The sequence below is a fragment of the Rutidosis leptorrhynchoides genome, chromosome 4 (genome assembly GCF_046630445.1).
Source record: "Rutidosis leptorrhynchoides isolate AG116_Rl617_1_P2 chromosome 4, CSIRO_AGI_Rlap_v1, whole genome shotgun sequence".
Lineage (NCBI taxonomy): Eukaryota > Viridiplantae > Streptophyta > Magnoliopsida > Asterales > Asteraceae > Rutidosis > Rutidosis leptorrhynchoides.
In genome coordinates this window covers 179448120-179465302 of record NC_092336.1, presented here as the reverse complement: position 1 = coordinate 179465302, position 17183 = coordinate 179448120, and the positions used below count along the sequence as shown (strand labels likewise).

The following is a 17183-nucleotide window of genomic DNA, read 5'->3' as shown; positions in this document are numbered from 1 at the left end:
GTTGGAATATAAGTTCTTGTTGTTTACCAAACACTTATAAAAAATAATAAGTTTCAGCTAACAGCTTCATAAATAAACTCTAACTCAAGCTCTAGCTCATAAACTTAAACTCTAGCTAATTTCATCAAAACACACCTTAAAAAGTAACATTAGTACCTCAACTTCTATTTTAAGTGATTTATGTTTATTTGGACATTTAAAGTATTGTTTTATCAAATGTTAATCAAAAAGAGGAGTATCAATACTTTTTAAGTTAGAACTCTGTTAAAAAAATTAATGATACTTCATTTTTTAAAGTAAGATCGTATGAAAACATGATCATTGGCACTTATCCGAGGATAACGAACATATGCAAGTATGATCATTATTATATACGTGTGCCATTAATCTTCTACGATCATATTACGAACATAACGAAAATTAGGTAAATAACAAGTTCGTAAGTTTCATGAGGTCTCCTGTATTCTCAGATAATTGCCAATGATCAGGCTTGCATATGATTACTTAAAAAAGTGAAGTATCGTTAATGATTTAACAAATATCTAACTTGAAAATAACGATACTCCCTTTTGTATTACCATTTGATAAAACAATATTTTACCTATTTTAAACGTCAAAATAAACATAGATTTAATAAAAATAAAAAATTAAAGTAAAAATATTATTTTTAATAGAATTTGGCATATAATAATAACAATATTAAATAAATAAGAATACCAGTCCCATATATTTTCTTTCATCTTCCGTTTTCATCGTGAAAGTATAGCTGTATATCAGTATATATCCCCCCTTCACACATCTTTCATTTTGTAAACCCAGAATTCATATCGCCAACAAAATTAATTTCTACGTTGAGGTAATTAATCGATAACTATTTAAATTTTCCATAATTTAAATTCAAATTTCGAGTTTAATTGGCATGTAATTGTTTTCTTATTTGAATTTGCATTGGTGTTCGTGTAATACTGTGAATTTAATTTATGCAGGTTTTATAATATAGAATTATTAAATAAATTGTTAAATGGGAGTGAAGGTGGCGAGTGGGTGTTTAAATTGGTCACAATCATCGATTGTAAACTCACAAACGTTAGCAGCAATTTCTTCACCTTCATCAAAACGACGTAGTTTTACCGACGTTTCGTTAGTTTGTCGCCACATTCATCGGTCGAATCTATTCGGTACCAAACTCAATAGATCTCGATCGTGTGAAAGCTTAAAGTTATCAAAGGTACAACACTCTTTGAAAAGAACCGCAAGTGCGAATTTTGATTCGGAGTTTTTGAAAGAAGTTGATCATGAATCGTCAATCAGATTCCATTTATCTGACGACGAAAAACCCTCGTCGTCAGATAATCAAGAATCTGAGATCCAAAATTCAAGCCAGTTCGCTGACAGACAATCAGCGAGCTGGTCCAGGGATATGATCCCCGGAAGCATAGAACGAAAGGCAAATAGCTTAGATTTGCCATTTTCGTTACGGATTATACAAAAGAAGAAACAATGGGAAGGAGGAGTTAAAGGAGCAAAGGATTGTACTTATAGTTCAATAAAGAAAGCGTTTTCTACGATGGTGTTTATAATTAGAGAACTACAAAGTTACACTCTACAAATGAGAGAGGTTTTATACTTGGAAGATTTACAAGAGATTTTAATAAGGGTACAAAAAGAAATGAATGCTTCTTTTGTTTGGTTATTCCAACAAGTATTCTCACATACTCCAATTTTAATGGTGCATGTGATGATACTATTAGCGAACTATAGCGTTTATTCGATGTCGAATAACGTTGCGCTCGCAGCACCACCACTTTCTTCCATCGTGGAAACAGAATCTACTGTTTCCATGATGGAAAAACAGAAGGATGAAAAATTTGATTTTTCATCGATCAGAACGTTTTTTGTTGATTCCGGAGGAATTAATGGGGGTGGTGGGAAACCTCGACCGGTCACTAGTGGTACGGATGATGGTGAGGAGTCGGTTTCGGGTCAAGTGAACGGAGTCGAGGAATGGGGTTTATGGAAATCGATGGTTGTAGAAGCAGAAAAGATGGATAGAATGAAAGGGAACGAAGGTATTGATCGTGAAACTATGCAAAGATTTGTGTCACCAGTGATGGTGAAAATAGAGGAGGATGTGGATGCTGATGATTACTTGAAAACGGAAATTGTTTATCAAATGGGTTTAGCTAAAGAACCCAATAATCCGCTTCTTTTAGCTAATTATGCTCAGTTTCTCTACCTGTTTGCCCATGATCACAAAAGGTATGTTTCCTAATCTCTTCTAATAAAATTAAATTGAAGTTATGATTATTTATTTCCTTTATATTAAATTTGGTTAAAGTGATCTAAATGGGTCAGAAAAACCAACTCAACATTAAGCCAGATTACATTGTAGTGTTTATATTTAGTTTCATGACCAATTATGTAATTGGCTACCATAGTTTGCATCTACCTTAACACCATTATTAATGGTGATGGCGTGATGGGGTTTATTTGGGGTATAGTATTGACATGATAATTGTAATGAGGTATAGATTTGTAGTGATGATGGAGTGTGATTGGCTATATACTCCTCACGGCACTAAAAGCTTCCTTTGATGGAAGGTATCAAGCCAACCATCAAATTTTGCATCAAGTTGCGTCACTAGCGTGTTTAGTGGCTTGATGCTATCATTTTAGCCCATCACACACCCGCTAATGATAGTCTGATACTCCCTCCGTCTCAAATTAATTGTTCTGTTTGACTTTTCAAAATCTTTCTTGTACAACTTTGACTTCAAATATCATTATTTGTGCTAAATAAAATTTGATGAAAATTATTTGAATGAGTTTCGTTTAAAATATGTTTTCATTGATATACGGAGCAACTTTTATCAAATATTATATAATACAGATAAAAATATTTAAAGTTAAAAGTTGTACAAAAAGACCTAAAAAGTCAAAGCGGAACAATAATTTTGGGACGAAATGATAATTTTAGGACAGAATGAGTAATCTGATATTTTAATGTATCAGTAAGTTAAAATTTTCATTTAACTGGCTAATAAGTTCTAAATTCTCTACTGATAAAAATATCTACAAATTCAGTATCATATTTCCCACTAAAATACTTTATTGATTGATTAAACAATAGTAACACGGAAGGAAGTAAACTTAACATACCATCCAGGCCTAGCCTGGGTGGCCACCAGCACTTTCAGTGAAGGGGAGGTCTCGGGTTCAATCCTAAGGGGTGCCCGCATTTAATGACCAAACTGGAGAATGCCTTACCTGGTAGCGGTGGAGGGCTGGCTTGCCGTTTACCCGGGGTTTACCTGCGGTGGGGGGCCAATGTGCTCTGGCCCATAGTGGGGTTCCTCGTAAAAAAAAAAAAAAAAAAAAAAAAAAAAAAAAAAGTAAACTTAACATGTATCTCAGATTTTGATTGTGCGTACCATCATTTCATGACTAATGACTATTATTGGTGTCGTTTATGACAAAATTTATTTATTTATTTATTTTAGTTTAGTACTAGTTTTTAAGTCCTTTTCAATATTTTTATGGATTGTTCAGATGGAAAAAATGGGTGGTAGATGCAAGATGCTTTCTTTTTATGACAAAAAATGCATCACATATTCAACGATTCATCTCTTGATATTTTTTTTTGTTTTCTTCTTGGAATAAAACAGGGCAGAAACATACTTCAAAAGGGCATCAGAAATTGAGCCAAAAGACGCGGAAGCACTAAGTAAATACGCAAGTTTTTTATGGCAGGCAAAAAATGACTTATGGGCCGCAGAAGAGACCTTTTTAGAAGCCATTTCTGCTGATCCTAACAACTCGTTTTATGCCGCTTCTTATGCACATTTTTTATGGTCTAATGGTGCCGAAGATACTTGTTTCCCGCTCGAGTCGCCGTAGAATGCGAGCTCGGATGAATTTTAAATATAGATACGGATACTGATGGAAGCAGAAGAAAGAAAATAAGGTTATGGCATTTGGTCATTTTGTAGTTTAGATTGGTACGGAGTAGTTCCTTTGTTAGAGATGGAATGGAATGTTTAAGTTCAGAGTAATAGTGTTTTGATTATGTGCATATTGTTTTGGAAGTGTTGTATGCTGCTCTGGATTTAGTTGTTTCTGTTCTCGGAAAGAGATATCTTAAAAAGAATTTTGTACGTATGATACAATAAAAAATTAGGTGATCGTTTTTTTTTAAAGTGTTTCATGTCTGATATGTGCAAATTGTAGATAGAACAGTTTTTTTTTTCGTCTGCATAAATCATTCTCAAGTAATGGTACTTTGATTGGTTTATAAGAGTTTTTATTATACATGCTAACGTTGTTAAAAATACATGGTTAGTTCCTGAAATTTCTTAAAAATTATATCATCAGTCCTCTTTATCATTTTTGTAATCTTAAACCACAACAAAAACAGAGACAAAAAAGGTGTTCTTGATGAATTTAACAATAAACAAAGACAAAAAAATCAACAACAACAAAGACATGTGATGCCCCGTCCAAAACCTCTATGGTACGAATCATCAACAACAGGTCCATTACACGGTATACCACTACATGCTATTTTAAAACAAGATTTTGCATTCATTAAAAGATAACGTTTTTCCAATGACAAATGTTTTACAAAAGTAACGTGCTTCTACGGATAGAAAGCATTAATAAAAGTACGTGACACTTAGGTCATTAAAAAGCCATGGTTCGAATATAACATAAGTAATGAATACAAAATAAAAAGTTCATGGTTATGAGACATCTCTAACAATGCAGAGTACAACGGAAGTCTAACACAGCAAGTCTATTACAGCGGAAGCAATTTCATCTAAGCACCTGAGAAATAACATGCTTTAAAAAGTCAACACGAATGTTAGTGAGCTATAGTTTTATTGTAGACAATAATGTAATGTAGACCACGAGATTTTGTATTCAAAACAGTATGAAAAATATATGCTTAACCGTAGGCACTTGGTAACTAACTTAACAAGAAATATATATATCACCCCCTAAAAGTACACTTGGCGAGTGCGTTAAAATAGACGAAGCCTATAGATCCATATCTAGCCCGAGTGGGGATGTCAAACCCTATGGATCCATATCTAAGATTCGCGTTCACCGGTTCATAAACCAATGACTAAACGTTACCGAGCTAAGGGAAAAATTTGTGCCGTTATGTCACCCACACATATATAAAGTTAAAGTACTCGTGTCTAGTATGTAAAACATAAAAAGCGCATGTAATCTCAGTCCCAAAAATAGTTAAAGTAAAAAGGGAGCTATAACTCACAGTGAATGTACGGTAAAGTCGATACGAAAACGTAAGCAAGTATTAAGTCGGTCCAAAGGTCCTCAACCTAAGTTAATGGTTATTAAGTCAGTAAATCGTCCCAAAAAGTTTAAAAGTAAGTAAGTTAAGTCTTAAGTATCATCATTATCATCATACGTAAAAGATAAAGTAAGTTTTCAACAAGAATAGAGGTCGAAAAGAAAAACTGAATTCGGACAGCCGGTATGACCTCTACACAAACTGAAATGACGCACGGCTAGTGGCCAAGGCTCCGTTTGTGTCCTCTTACTGCTGTCCGAAAATCAGATCCTAAATCGATGTCGTTTGACCGCGGCGACAGTCAAAGCGCAAGTAAGTCAAAAATTTCAGCACGTCGTTACGAAGGCGTAGTGAACTTCGGAAGACTATAAATCCTAAACCGTATATCGGATTTAGGCGAGTCTTAAATGAAAAGTCATCTACACATCCCGAACTTTCTGAAAATCAGTTTTCCAAAAGCTCCAGGAGTCAGATCAGACCCTAAAAAACAGATTCAAGTGCTCTGGTGGGTTTCTTGGTGTTTGATGCTTATCACGGTTCTCATCCTTGATGCGTATAAGCCTCAAGTGTACAACTCTTGATGTTTTAGCATCATTTTGACCAAGTTTTAACCATCAACACACAATGTCAAGACTAAGAAAAGAAGTACAACTCATTTATGAGTTTTAGAAAGATGATGAACCAAGGTTACATCAAGTTCTTAGTTTTGACACAAGTACAAGTTCTAATTGAAATTTTAAGCTATAAACTTGGATTCAAACCAAACAAGCAAGACCTTAAGTTATAGAACTTAGATCTTAGCTAAATATTGAAGACCTTAGACTAGAAAGTCTAGATCTTGTGTTCTAGGTGAAACCCTAAGTTATAGAACTTAGACCTTCAACTTTTACAAAACCTTAAGTTATAAAACTTAAATTTTTACAAAGTAGAATGAATATAAGCTAATGAGCTTTTGTTTTAACAAGTTGGATGACTATAAGTTACATAACTTAGATCAAACAAAATGATGAAACCCTAAGCTAGAAAGTTTGGATCTCTTAACAATACTTATAAGACTTCAAGCTAGAAAGCTTGTATATTTGTTTAATGAAAACTCAAGTTACAAAATTGAAGTAAAACAACTTAAAGAAGATCATAAGTTAACAAACTTGATCTTTTAACAAACTTTTTGTAGAAACCTTAAGCTAGAAAGCTTGGATCTCTAATGTTCTTGAAGATCCTTAAAGCAAAAAGCTAAATCTACAAGTTACATGAAGATCATAAACATAAGTTTTGATCCTTAAATCTTCTTCAACTAAAGTTTAAAGTCACAAGATATATGAAGATTCAAGTTACAAAACTTGAATCTTTGAACATGATGATGATGATTTACGAAAAAGGAAGGAAAAAGAAGAAAAAAAGTTCAAGAAAACTTACAAGTTGTAAGGCATTAACAACACGTTGTAAGGCATTAACGAAAGTAATTAACATGGATAATGATCCCAGAATATTATCTAGCTCAGTACGCACATATACGCCGATTCGTGAAAGTATAAAGTATAAATATAAGTCGCAAAAGTCGGGTCGTTACATTACCTACCTGTTAAAGAAAATTTCGTCCCGAAATTTAGTTGAAAATAGTAGTCGTTGTTTCTTCCTCGAGACCTTGCGTGGCCAATTCTACGAATAAGTGAGGGTACTTCCTTTCCATTTGATCTTGTCTTTCCCACGTAAACTCGGGTCCTCTTTTGCCATTCCAACGAACTTTGACAATCGGGATTTTACTTTTTTTTAGCGTCTTGACGGAGTGGTCCACAATTTCAACCGGTTCTTCCACAAAGTGAAGTTTGTCATTAATCGTAAGCTCATCGAGGGGTATGACAAGTTCTGGTTTGGTAAGACACTTCTTCAAGTTCGATACGTGGAAAGTAGGATGAACGGAGCTCAATTGAGTCGGAAGATCTAAAAGGACCAATGTATTGCGGATTTAGCTTTCCACGATTTCCGAAACGGATTACACCTTTCCAAGGTGCGACTTTTAACATTACGCGGTCACCCACTTGGAATTCGAGATCTTTACGTCTAACGTCGGCATAGCTCTTTTGACGACTACGGGCCGTCTTGAGCCTTTCTTGGATTTGAACGATCTTCTCGGTTGTTTCATGGATGAGTTCGGGTCCGGTGATTTGTTTATAACCTACTTCGGCCCACCAAATAGGAGAACGACATTTACGGCCATATAAAACTTCGAAAAGTGTGGCGTTAATACTCGAGTGGTAACTATTGTTGTAAGAGAATTGGCTAGAGGCAAATGCTTTTCCCAAGCCTTTCTGAACTCAATAACACAAGCTCGTAACATGTCTTCCAAGGTTTGAATTGTGCGTTCGTTTTGTCCGTCGGTTTGTGGGTGATATGCAGTACTCTTGTCTAAACATGTTCCCAAGGCTTCTTGTAAGGAACCCCAAAATCTAGAAGCGAAACGGGCATCTCGTTCGGAAATAATCGATAAGGGTACACCGTGATAGGATACAATTTCATTTATGTACAGTGTGCAAGTTTGTCCATCTTATCGGTTTCTTTCATGGCTAGGAAGTGAGCGGATTTGGTGAGACGGTCAATAATAACCCAAATGGTATCATAACCGCCTACCGTTTTTGGTAGTTTCATGATAAAGTCCTTCGTTATTCTTTCTCACTTCCATTGCGGGATTTTGGGTTGTTGAAGTAACCCGAATGGCCTTTGATGTTCGGCTTTGACCTTGGAACAAGTTAAACACTTTCTAACATAAGTAGCAATATCCTTTTTAAGGTTCGGCCACCAATATTGTTCTTCGAGATCGTGGTACATCTTACTGGCTCCGGGATGAATCAAATACCTTGACTTATGGGCTTCGTCTAGAATAAGGCTTCGTAAATCCCCATAACTAGGCACCCAAATTCTTCCGGCGAAATATCGGAGCCCGGTCTCTTTAACCTCGAATCGAGAGACGAGAATGTTCAAGCGTTCGTGAGAAATATTTTCATCTTTGAGAGCCTCATCTTGGGCTACACGAATTTGGTTATTGAGATTTGTATGGATGGTGATGTTTAAGGCTCGGACACGAAGAGGTTCCATTCTTTCCTTTCGGCTCAAGGCATCGGCTACTACATTTTCTTCCCGGGATGGTAACGAAGTTCACAATCGTAATCGTTCAATGGTTCGATCCACCGTCGTTGTCTCATATTTAGTTATTTTTGATCGAAAGTGTGTTGGAGGCTTTTGTGGTCAGTGAAGATGGTACTTTTGGTTCCGTAAAGATAGTGTCTCCACAATTTGAGTGCAAAGACAACAGCTCCATGTTCGAGATCGTGTGTCGTGTAGTTTCGTTCATGAATTTTCAATTGTCGAGAGGCATAAGCAATAAATTTATTTCGTTGCATCAATACACACCCAAAACCATGTTTCGAGGCATCGCAATATACAATAAAGTCATCATTGCCTTCGGGAAGGGATAAGATAGGAGCGGTGGTTAACTTTTTATTTAAGGTTTGGAACGCCGACTCTTATTCGGCCGCCCAAACGAATTACTTTCCTTTGTGAGTTAACGCGGTTAAAGGACGTGCAACCAAAGAGAAACCTTCGACGAATCTACGATAATAACCAGCGAGGCCTAAAAATTGACGAATATGAGTAGGGGTAGTGGGGGTTTCCCAATTGCTAATGGCTTCGATTTTTGCGGGATCAACTTTAATACCTTGATCGCTTACAACATGACCAAGAAATTGAACTTCCTTTAACCAAAATTCACACTTAGAGAATTTGGCATAGAGTTGTTCTTATCTTAAGAGTTCAAGCACGAGTCGAAGGTGTTGTTCATGTTCTTCTTCGCTTTTTGAATAGATTAAGATATCATCTATGAATACGATAACGAATTTGTCTAGATACGGCTTGCACACGCAGTTCATAAGATCCATGAACACAACAGGTGCATTAGTTAAACCGAATGGCATTACAAAAAATTCATAATGACCATAACGAGTTCGGAACGCAATCTTAGGGACATCGCCCTCCTTCACCCTCAACCGGTGATAACCTGACCGCAAATCAATCTTGGAGTAAACGCTTGATCCTTGCAGTTGATCGAATAGATCATCATTTCTGGGAACGAGATACCGGTTCTTGATTGTCAACTTATTTAGTTCGAGATAATCGATACATATACGGAAAGATCCGTCCTTCTTCTTTACGAACAAAACGGGAGCGCCTCCAGGCGAAAAACTTGGTCGAATAAATCCACGGTCTAGCAATTCTTGTAGTTGACTCTGCAACTCTTGCATTTCGGTTGGTGCAAGTCGATAAGGTGCGCGAGCTACAGGTGTAGCTCCCGGCACTAGGTCAATCTGAAACTCCACTGATCGTGGTGGGGGTAATCCCGGCAACTCTTCTGGAAAAACTTCAGGGAATTCGTTTACAATCGGTACATCCTTTACGCTTTTCTCCTCAGTTTACAACTTCTTCACATGTGCCAAAATAGCAAAATGCCCTTTTCTCACGAACTTATGTGCCTTCATACAACTAATAAGGTTCAGCTTTGGGCTACATCTCTCCCCGTAGACTATTAATGGTACACCATTCTCGTGAGGTATACGAATAATCTTCTCTCTACAAACAACTTCTGCTTTTACCTTAGACAGCCAGTCCATGCCGACTATCACGTCAAAGCTTTCCAACTTAATGGGTATCAAATCAATCTTAATATCCACACCAGCTAAGTTTATTATACTTCCGCGACAAATTTGGTCAGCTTTCTCAAATTTCCCATTAGCCACCTCAACAAGATATTTCTCATCCAAAGGAACTAATGACCAATCTGACTTAGAGCAAAAATGTCTACACATATAACTCCTATCGGCACAAGTATCCAACAAGACAGAAGCTAATAGTTTATTGACAGTGAATGTACCTGTAACCAAGTCAGGATCCTCACGGGCATCTCTGACGTTCATGTTAAAGACTCTTCCACGTGCTGGCCCGCCATCCTTCTTCTTGTTAGGGCACTCATTTTTAAAATGACCCTGTTGGCCGCACTCAAAGCACTTCCTTGGCGCATTTGGGTCTTTCACAGCTGAAGTGTTGATTCTACAATCTTTGCCGATGTGTCCCGTCCTCTTACATTTCTCACACACCACATTACAGTACCCAGTATGATGCTTATAGCATCTCTTGCACTGAGGAAGGTTACCTTTGTAGTTTGAATTAGGGTTCCTCCCTTCGTTGTTTCCCCTAAAGTTCTCATTCCTTTTGACTGGATTATGATCAATACCTTTACCCTTGTTTCCATCCCATTTGCGCTTTCCATTACTTGCTCCAGACCCTGATTGCACCTTCTCTGGTTCTTGGCGGATAACCTGATCCATCAAGGTGTGCGCCATGCGCATAGCTTCCTTGACAGTCCCTGGTTTTGAAGAAGTGACATTCCCCTGAATGTCTTTGCGAAGTCCCCACAGATACCGCTCCAACCATTTGTACTCTGGATTAACCATTGTGGGGCACATTAAGGCTAACTCCAAGAATCTCCGATCATAACCATCAAGGTCAGTTCCTACGACCTTCAATTCCCAGAATTCCTTCTCCATCTTCTGAATTTCGGTTCTAGGGCAGTATTCCTCTATCAATGCCCTCTTGAACTCTTCCCATGGTGCTGCATATGCTTCATCGATTCCTTGAGCCTGGGCGAATGTGTTCCACCATGTCAGAGCGTCATCCGACAGCGTGCAAGATGCGTACTTAGTACTGTTCGCGTCGGAGCAGTTGCTAACCCGAAATACCGATTCTAGCTTTTCAAACCATCTTGTTAACCCAACTGTTCCTTCCGTTCCACTGAAAGTTTGTGGCTTGCAACTCTTAAATTCTTTGTAAGTGCACCCATTTTGAACATTTTAGTTAGCCATCGGAGCTTGTGCAGGGTTGACATTCGCCATAGCTATGGCCACTCGAGTATCTACCATTTCCTCAATTTGCACTGCAGTGGGTGTTCCTCTTAAACCTCTCCTTGCTGCCATTGATCTTCAAAACAAAAATTTCGACTTAAATTAAAATCCATTATTCGATAATTAATAATGTCATAGTAATATGGTAACCAATTATTTAATCATCACAATACATGTTAACTAAGTATGGCAAACTAGTTACAGATATCATAAAACCATCATACAATAACTTAAAGAAAACGTCGTACAATAATTCAAACAACATTAGGTTCCATACATAATAAGAAAAAGTCACATACAACTTCATAAGTTTTCGTACAATACACGAATGAAATCATGAAACTACTAATGGATATACATAATGAAACCTATAACATAAGTCCTATGGAGATGGAGGATAAATGACGTCCATCAGGTGGGACACCTGGTCCTCGAGCTCAGTCACCCGGGCACGTAGGGCTCGCACTTCCCTCATCAGCTCCTCGATAGGGGGAGATGCCAGTGGGGCAGGTGGTGCAGGTGGTGCAGGAGGCGCAGGTGGTGCAGATGTAGCATCAGAAGTAGATGGCACATTACGGGCGACCTTACGCACAAATGGGTCAGGAGGTATCGGTACAACCCGCTTACGAGCGATGATCCTAACCAATTGTCCCTGTGCATTCATGAATGGCTTGCCCCCATTTACCCCGGGAATAACGGTACGGTCGTAGTGGTAACACTTTTTTGGCGGGGTAGAGGGTGGCGGTACAGGCTCCTCTTCGGGGTCCTCCTCAGAATCCTCCTCGGGATCCTCCTCAGAATCCTCCTCGGGATCCTCCTCACTGGTCTCGTCTGATGATGAACTGTCTGAGTCATCTGAGGGTGGTGCAGGTGCATCACGTGCGGGAGAATATGTCCGGCCGGTGGTCATGATCCGATGTCTTCCAGATGGAATCGACACAACTGTAGTGACCCGAACTTTTCCATAATTATTCCATGATTATATATTAAATGAAAACTATATTTGCATGATTAAATGTTTCCAACATGTTAAGCAATCAAACTTGTTAAAACTTGATTATTTGAAATGAGTTTCATGTAGACAATTGACCACCCAAGTTGACCAGCGATTCACGAGCGTTAAAACTTGTAAAAATGACATGATGATATATATATGGACATATATATGGTTAACATGAGATTATGATAAGTAAGTATCACAATAAGTATATTAACAATGTGTGATATACATAAAAAAATGAGAATATTGAATTATGAAGCTCGAAACGATATACATAACGATTATCGTTATAACAACGTCTTACTAAATACATATGTATTGTATTAAGATATTGATATACTATATTTAACATGATAAAATGATAATTAAATATGTTATTGAGTGTATTAACAATGAACTATACAAGTAAGATGAGACTACTAACTTAAGAATTTCAAAAACGAGACATATATTTAACGATTATCGTTGTAACGCCATTTTAAAGTATATATATCATAGCAAGATATATTCATTGTTGGTGATTTGTGTCACCAATATGATTTAAGTGTAATGGGATTAATTTGTTAACCAAAAATAACCTTGATAAATATCGAACAAGTTTGGGAAAGTGTGGAGTGCACAATTGTTTGAACTTATCTTGATTATGACGGTGGTTCGGGGGCAGCGCCCCCGATAGCGGGGTCCAAGGGGTGGCATGTAACGACCCGGATTTTTCCGTTAATATATATAAGATTAATATTTACATAATTAAATGTTTCCAACATGTTAAGAAATCAAACTCATTAAGATTTGGTTATTTGAAATGAATTTTATACAAATGTTTGAACACCCAGTCTGTCTGACGATTCACGAACGTCATAACTCGAAATAATTATATAATGATGTATATATGGATATATATATACTTATGATTTGATGAAATGATATTTAAGTATCTCATTACATATAATAACAATTGGTTATATACATAAAATGAGATTACTAACTTAAAGACTTCAAGACTATATACATATATACGTAACGATTATCGTTGTAATAACGTCTTAATATTTATATATCGTATTAAGATATATTAACACACTATGTAATCATGATAATATAAAAAATTAACATCCCATTAGATATAATAACAATGGGATTAATTACATTAACAAGGTCGTTAACCTAAAGGTTTCGAAACAACACTTACATGTAACGACTAACGATGACTTAACGACTCAGTTAAATATATATACATGTAATGTATTATGATGTATTTATGCACTTTTGAAAGACTTCAAGACACATATCAAAGTACTTCTAGTTAACAAAAATGCTTACAATTACATTCTCATTCATTTTCATCAAAAATTCTACTCGTACATGTATGGTATTATACTCGTATAATACGCAGGTTCTAGATGTATTTACTATTCATCTATACTAATAAAAATCTGCTCCTTAGCAGCTTTAAATGATAACGGATCATGTGGGAACCATCATTTGTCAACTTGCATGAATTATTTAGCAAGAAAACAAACTTAAGTATCTTTTTTCCTTTATAAAATGTTAAAAACGTATTCATGAATGCACACCATTTCTTCACTCCATTTTCTCATACTTACACTCCAATTTATCTCTCAAAATACTCCTAACATCATACTTGATCATCTCCAAGCATTTTCACCATCTTTTAGCTTCAATTACAAGCTTTAATCATCATAAAAACAACTATCTTTCAAGAACACTTCAAGAATCATATGAAGTCTTCATGACTACTTCCAAGCTTTCTAATCCATTCCAACTCATCATCTAAGATTAAGAAACCTTTGTTATTTACAGTAGGTTATCTTTCTTATTCAAGGTAATATTCATATTCAAACTTTGATTCAATTTCTATAACTATAACAATCTTATTTCAAGTGGAAATCTTACTTGAACTTGTTTTCGTGTCATGATTCTACTTCAAGAACTTTCAAGCCATCCAAGGATCCTTTAAAGCTAGATCTATTTTTCTCATTTACAGTAGGTTTATCCAGAAAACTTGAGGTAGTAATGATGTTCATAACATCATTCGATTCATCCATATAAAACTATCTTATTCGAAGAGCTAAACTTGTAATCACTAGAACATAGTTTAGTTAATTCTAAACTTGTTCGCAAACAAAGTTAATCCTTCTAACTTAACTTTTAAAATCAATTAAACACATGTTCTATATCTATATGATATGCGAACTTAATGATTTAAAACCTGAAAACACGAAGAACACCGTAAAACCGGATATACGCCGTCGTAGTACAACCGGGGGCTGTTTTGGTTTGGATAATTAAAAACTATGAAAAACTTTGATTTAAAAGTTATACTTCTGGGAAAATGATTTTTCTTATGAATATGAAACTATATCCAAAAATCATGGTTAAACTCAAAGTGAAAGTATGTTTTTCAAAATAGTCATCAAGATGTCGTTCTTTCGACGGAAATGACTACCTCTTTCAAAAATGACTTGTAACTTATATTTCCGACTATAAAGCTATACTTTTTCTATTTAGTTTCATAAATTTAAGTTCAATATGAAACCGTAGCCGCTTAAATCACTCAAAACGGATTTGAAACGAAGAAATGACGGGTAAAACAAAATTGGTAAAAACTACTCATTTTAGCTACGTGAAAATTTGTAAGAAATCTATTCCAACCATAACTTAATAAACTTATATTGTATATTATGTAATCTTGAGATACCATAGACATGTATACAATGTTTCGACCTATCATGTCGACCCATCTATATATATATTGCAGAACAACCATAGACACTCTATATGCAAATGTTGGAGTTAGCTATACAGGGTTGAGGTTGATTCCAAAATATATATATAGTTTGAGTTGTGATCAATACTGAGATATGTATACACTGGGTCATGGATTGATTCAAGATATATATTAAGTTATTCATGTACGACAAATTATGGACTACTAACATTGGACTGCTAACTGGACAACTAAAATCATCAACACGTAATAAAGAAAATATTGTGAATATATTTCGATCATATTTTAATATATGTATATATTGTTATAGGTTCATAAATCAACCCGTGGCCAAGTCTAATTCTCGACGAATTAGTAATCTGTGAAAGTGAGTTATAGTCCCATTTTTACTATTTAAATTATTTTGGGATGAGAATACATGCTAAATTTATAAATGTTTTACAAAATAAGCACAAGTTCATGGAACTACATTCTACGATTGATTTGTTATACCGGATATCTGTACTTATTATTATTATGCTTGGTAACCTAAGAGTTAGTGAAAAACACTAATTGACGCGAATCCTAAAGGTAGATCTACAGGCACCAACCACCCCCATTTTCGAATAGTGGAAATGCTTTAGTACTTCGAAGGGTTCTTGTCATACATTTGAATAGTGGAATGTATGATGCCAGATATCTTAAGCGCTCTATGTTAAGGTCGGTTACCAGGCGACTCATCGTATGAATAATTTTTGCAGTTGTAATGATCCTGCGCATTTAATTAAATGAAATCTTGTGGCTTATTAAATGTTATGATTATTATGTAGAAATTAAACCTATGACTCACCAATATTTTTGTTGATGTTTTAAGCATGTTTATTCTCAGGTGAATATTAAAAACGCTTCCGCTGTCGTATGCCAACCTAAGGTCAAGATTTGGAGTCGGCATAATTGTTTATATTGTTAAACTTGCATTCGGAGTATTTGTTGTAATATATTTGATCATATTGCAATGGTTTGTGTAAAAACTTATTTATTTGAGGAGATTGTCTTTGATAGACAATCTAAATTATGTCATTAAGACCTTTATTCAATAATAAAGGTTATGGTTATTTTTTTTTAAAAACGAATGCAAGATTTGAAAAACGTCTCATATAGAGGTCAAAACCTCGCAAAGAAACCAATTAATATGAAACGCTTATAATTAATATGAACGAGGCATTTCAGTTGGTATCCGAGCGTTGGTTTTAGAGAATCAGAAAATTTTTCATTAGTGTGTCTAACTGATTTTTGATGCATTAGTGAGTCTGGACTTCGACCGTAATTATTTTAAAAATAATTGCTTAATATAATTGTTGGAAACATAAGATTATTAACATATAAATATTATAAGATATATCATTCTCTTAACGTGCCTGCTATTATGTGATAGATGACTTCATCCGATCATATAAGCATCTCTAGTTATTCAGATTTTATTTACTTATCAAGTGATTCGGAGGCTGAGTCAAAGCATACGACTTATGAACCAACGGAAAAGTTAACTTTTGGTGCTACCATTAAAGTGGAAAATTGTTGGGAAAATTGGGAATATTCACAATTGACAGTAGAGGTTCCAGAAGAGGATCCAGAAGAAGATCCCGAAGAGGAACCCGAAGAAGTGGATCCTGAAGAAGTTGTGAAAATTACCGAACCACAAAGTGATTTGGAAAAATCTTTGGCTGTTATAACCGATCTCAAACCCGATGAACCTATTATGACCCAAAATGTTTGTGATCATCCACCTGAACCACCTAAGAGATCAGTTTATAAAATGACCGCTCGTATAACGACTGTTGGTTTTGCTCCCAAACAATTAGCCGAAAGAACCAATTGGGAGGAATTGGAAAAAGAACTATCCAAACAAAAATCCAAACGTTTGGCCGAGAAAGAAACAACGTCAACATCTAAGAAATCTCGCCGTTCTTGAACCATCGGCAGCTATCCTGTATTCCATGCATTGTATAATATGTATTATATTGTGTGTTTAAGTTTGTAAGAAAATCCGCAATGTAATTTTCCTTATGATTGTATAATAATAAGAATAAGCATGGAAGGTTTATTATTATTATTACAACTTATTATTACGTAGTAACGTAATAACTTACCATAGTTTTTCATATTAGAATTTTAGTAGTTAATTTGTGT

At 35.7% G+C, this 17183-nt stretch overlaps 1 protein-coding gene across 1 annotated transcript; it reads left to right on the top strand.

Annotated features, from left to right (window-relative positions):
• The first annotated feature begins 725 nt into the window (after nt 1-725).
• Nucleotides 726-4196, top strand: LOC139841345 (uncharacterized). The gene is made up of 3 exons (XM_071831567.1): nt 726-856; nt 987-2259; nt 3666-4196. Exons 2-3 carry the CDS (start codon nt 1022-1024, stop codon nt 3895-3897), a joined length of 1470 nt encoding a protein of 489 aa, XP_071687668.1. The 5' UTR covers nt 726-856; nt 987-1021; the 3' UTR covers nt 3898-4196.
• Nucleotides 4197-17183: the final 12987 nt, after the last annotated feature.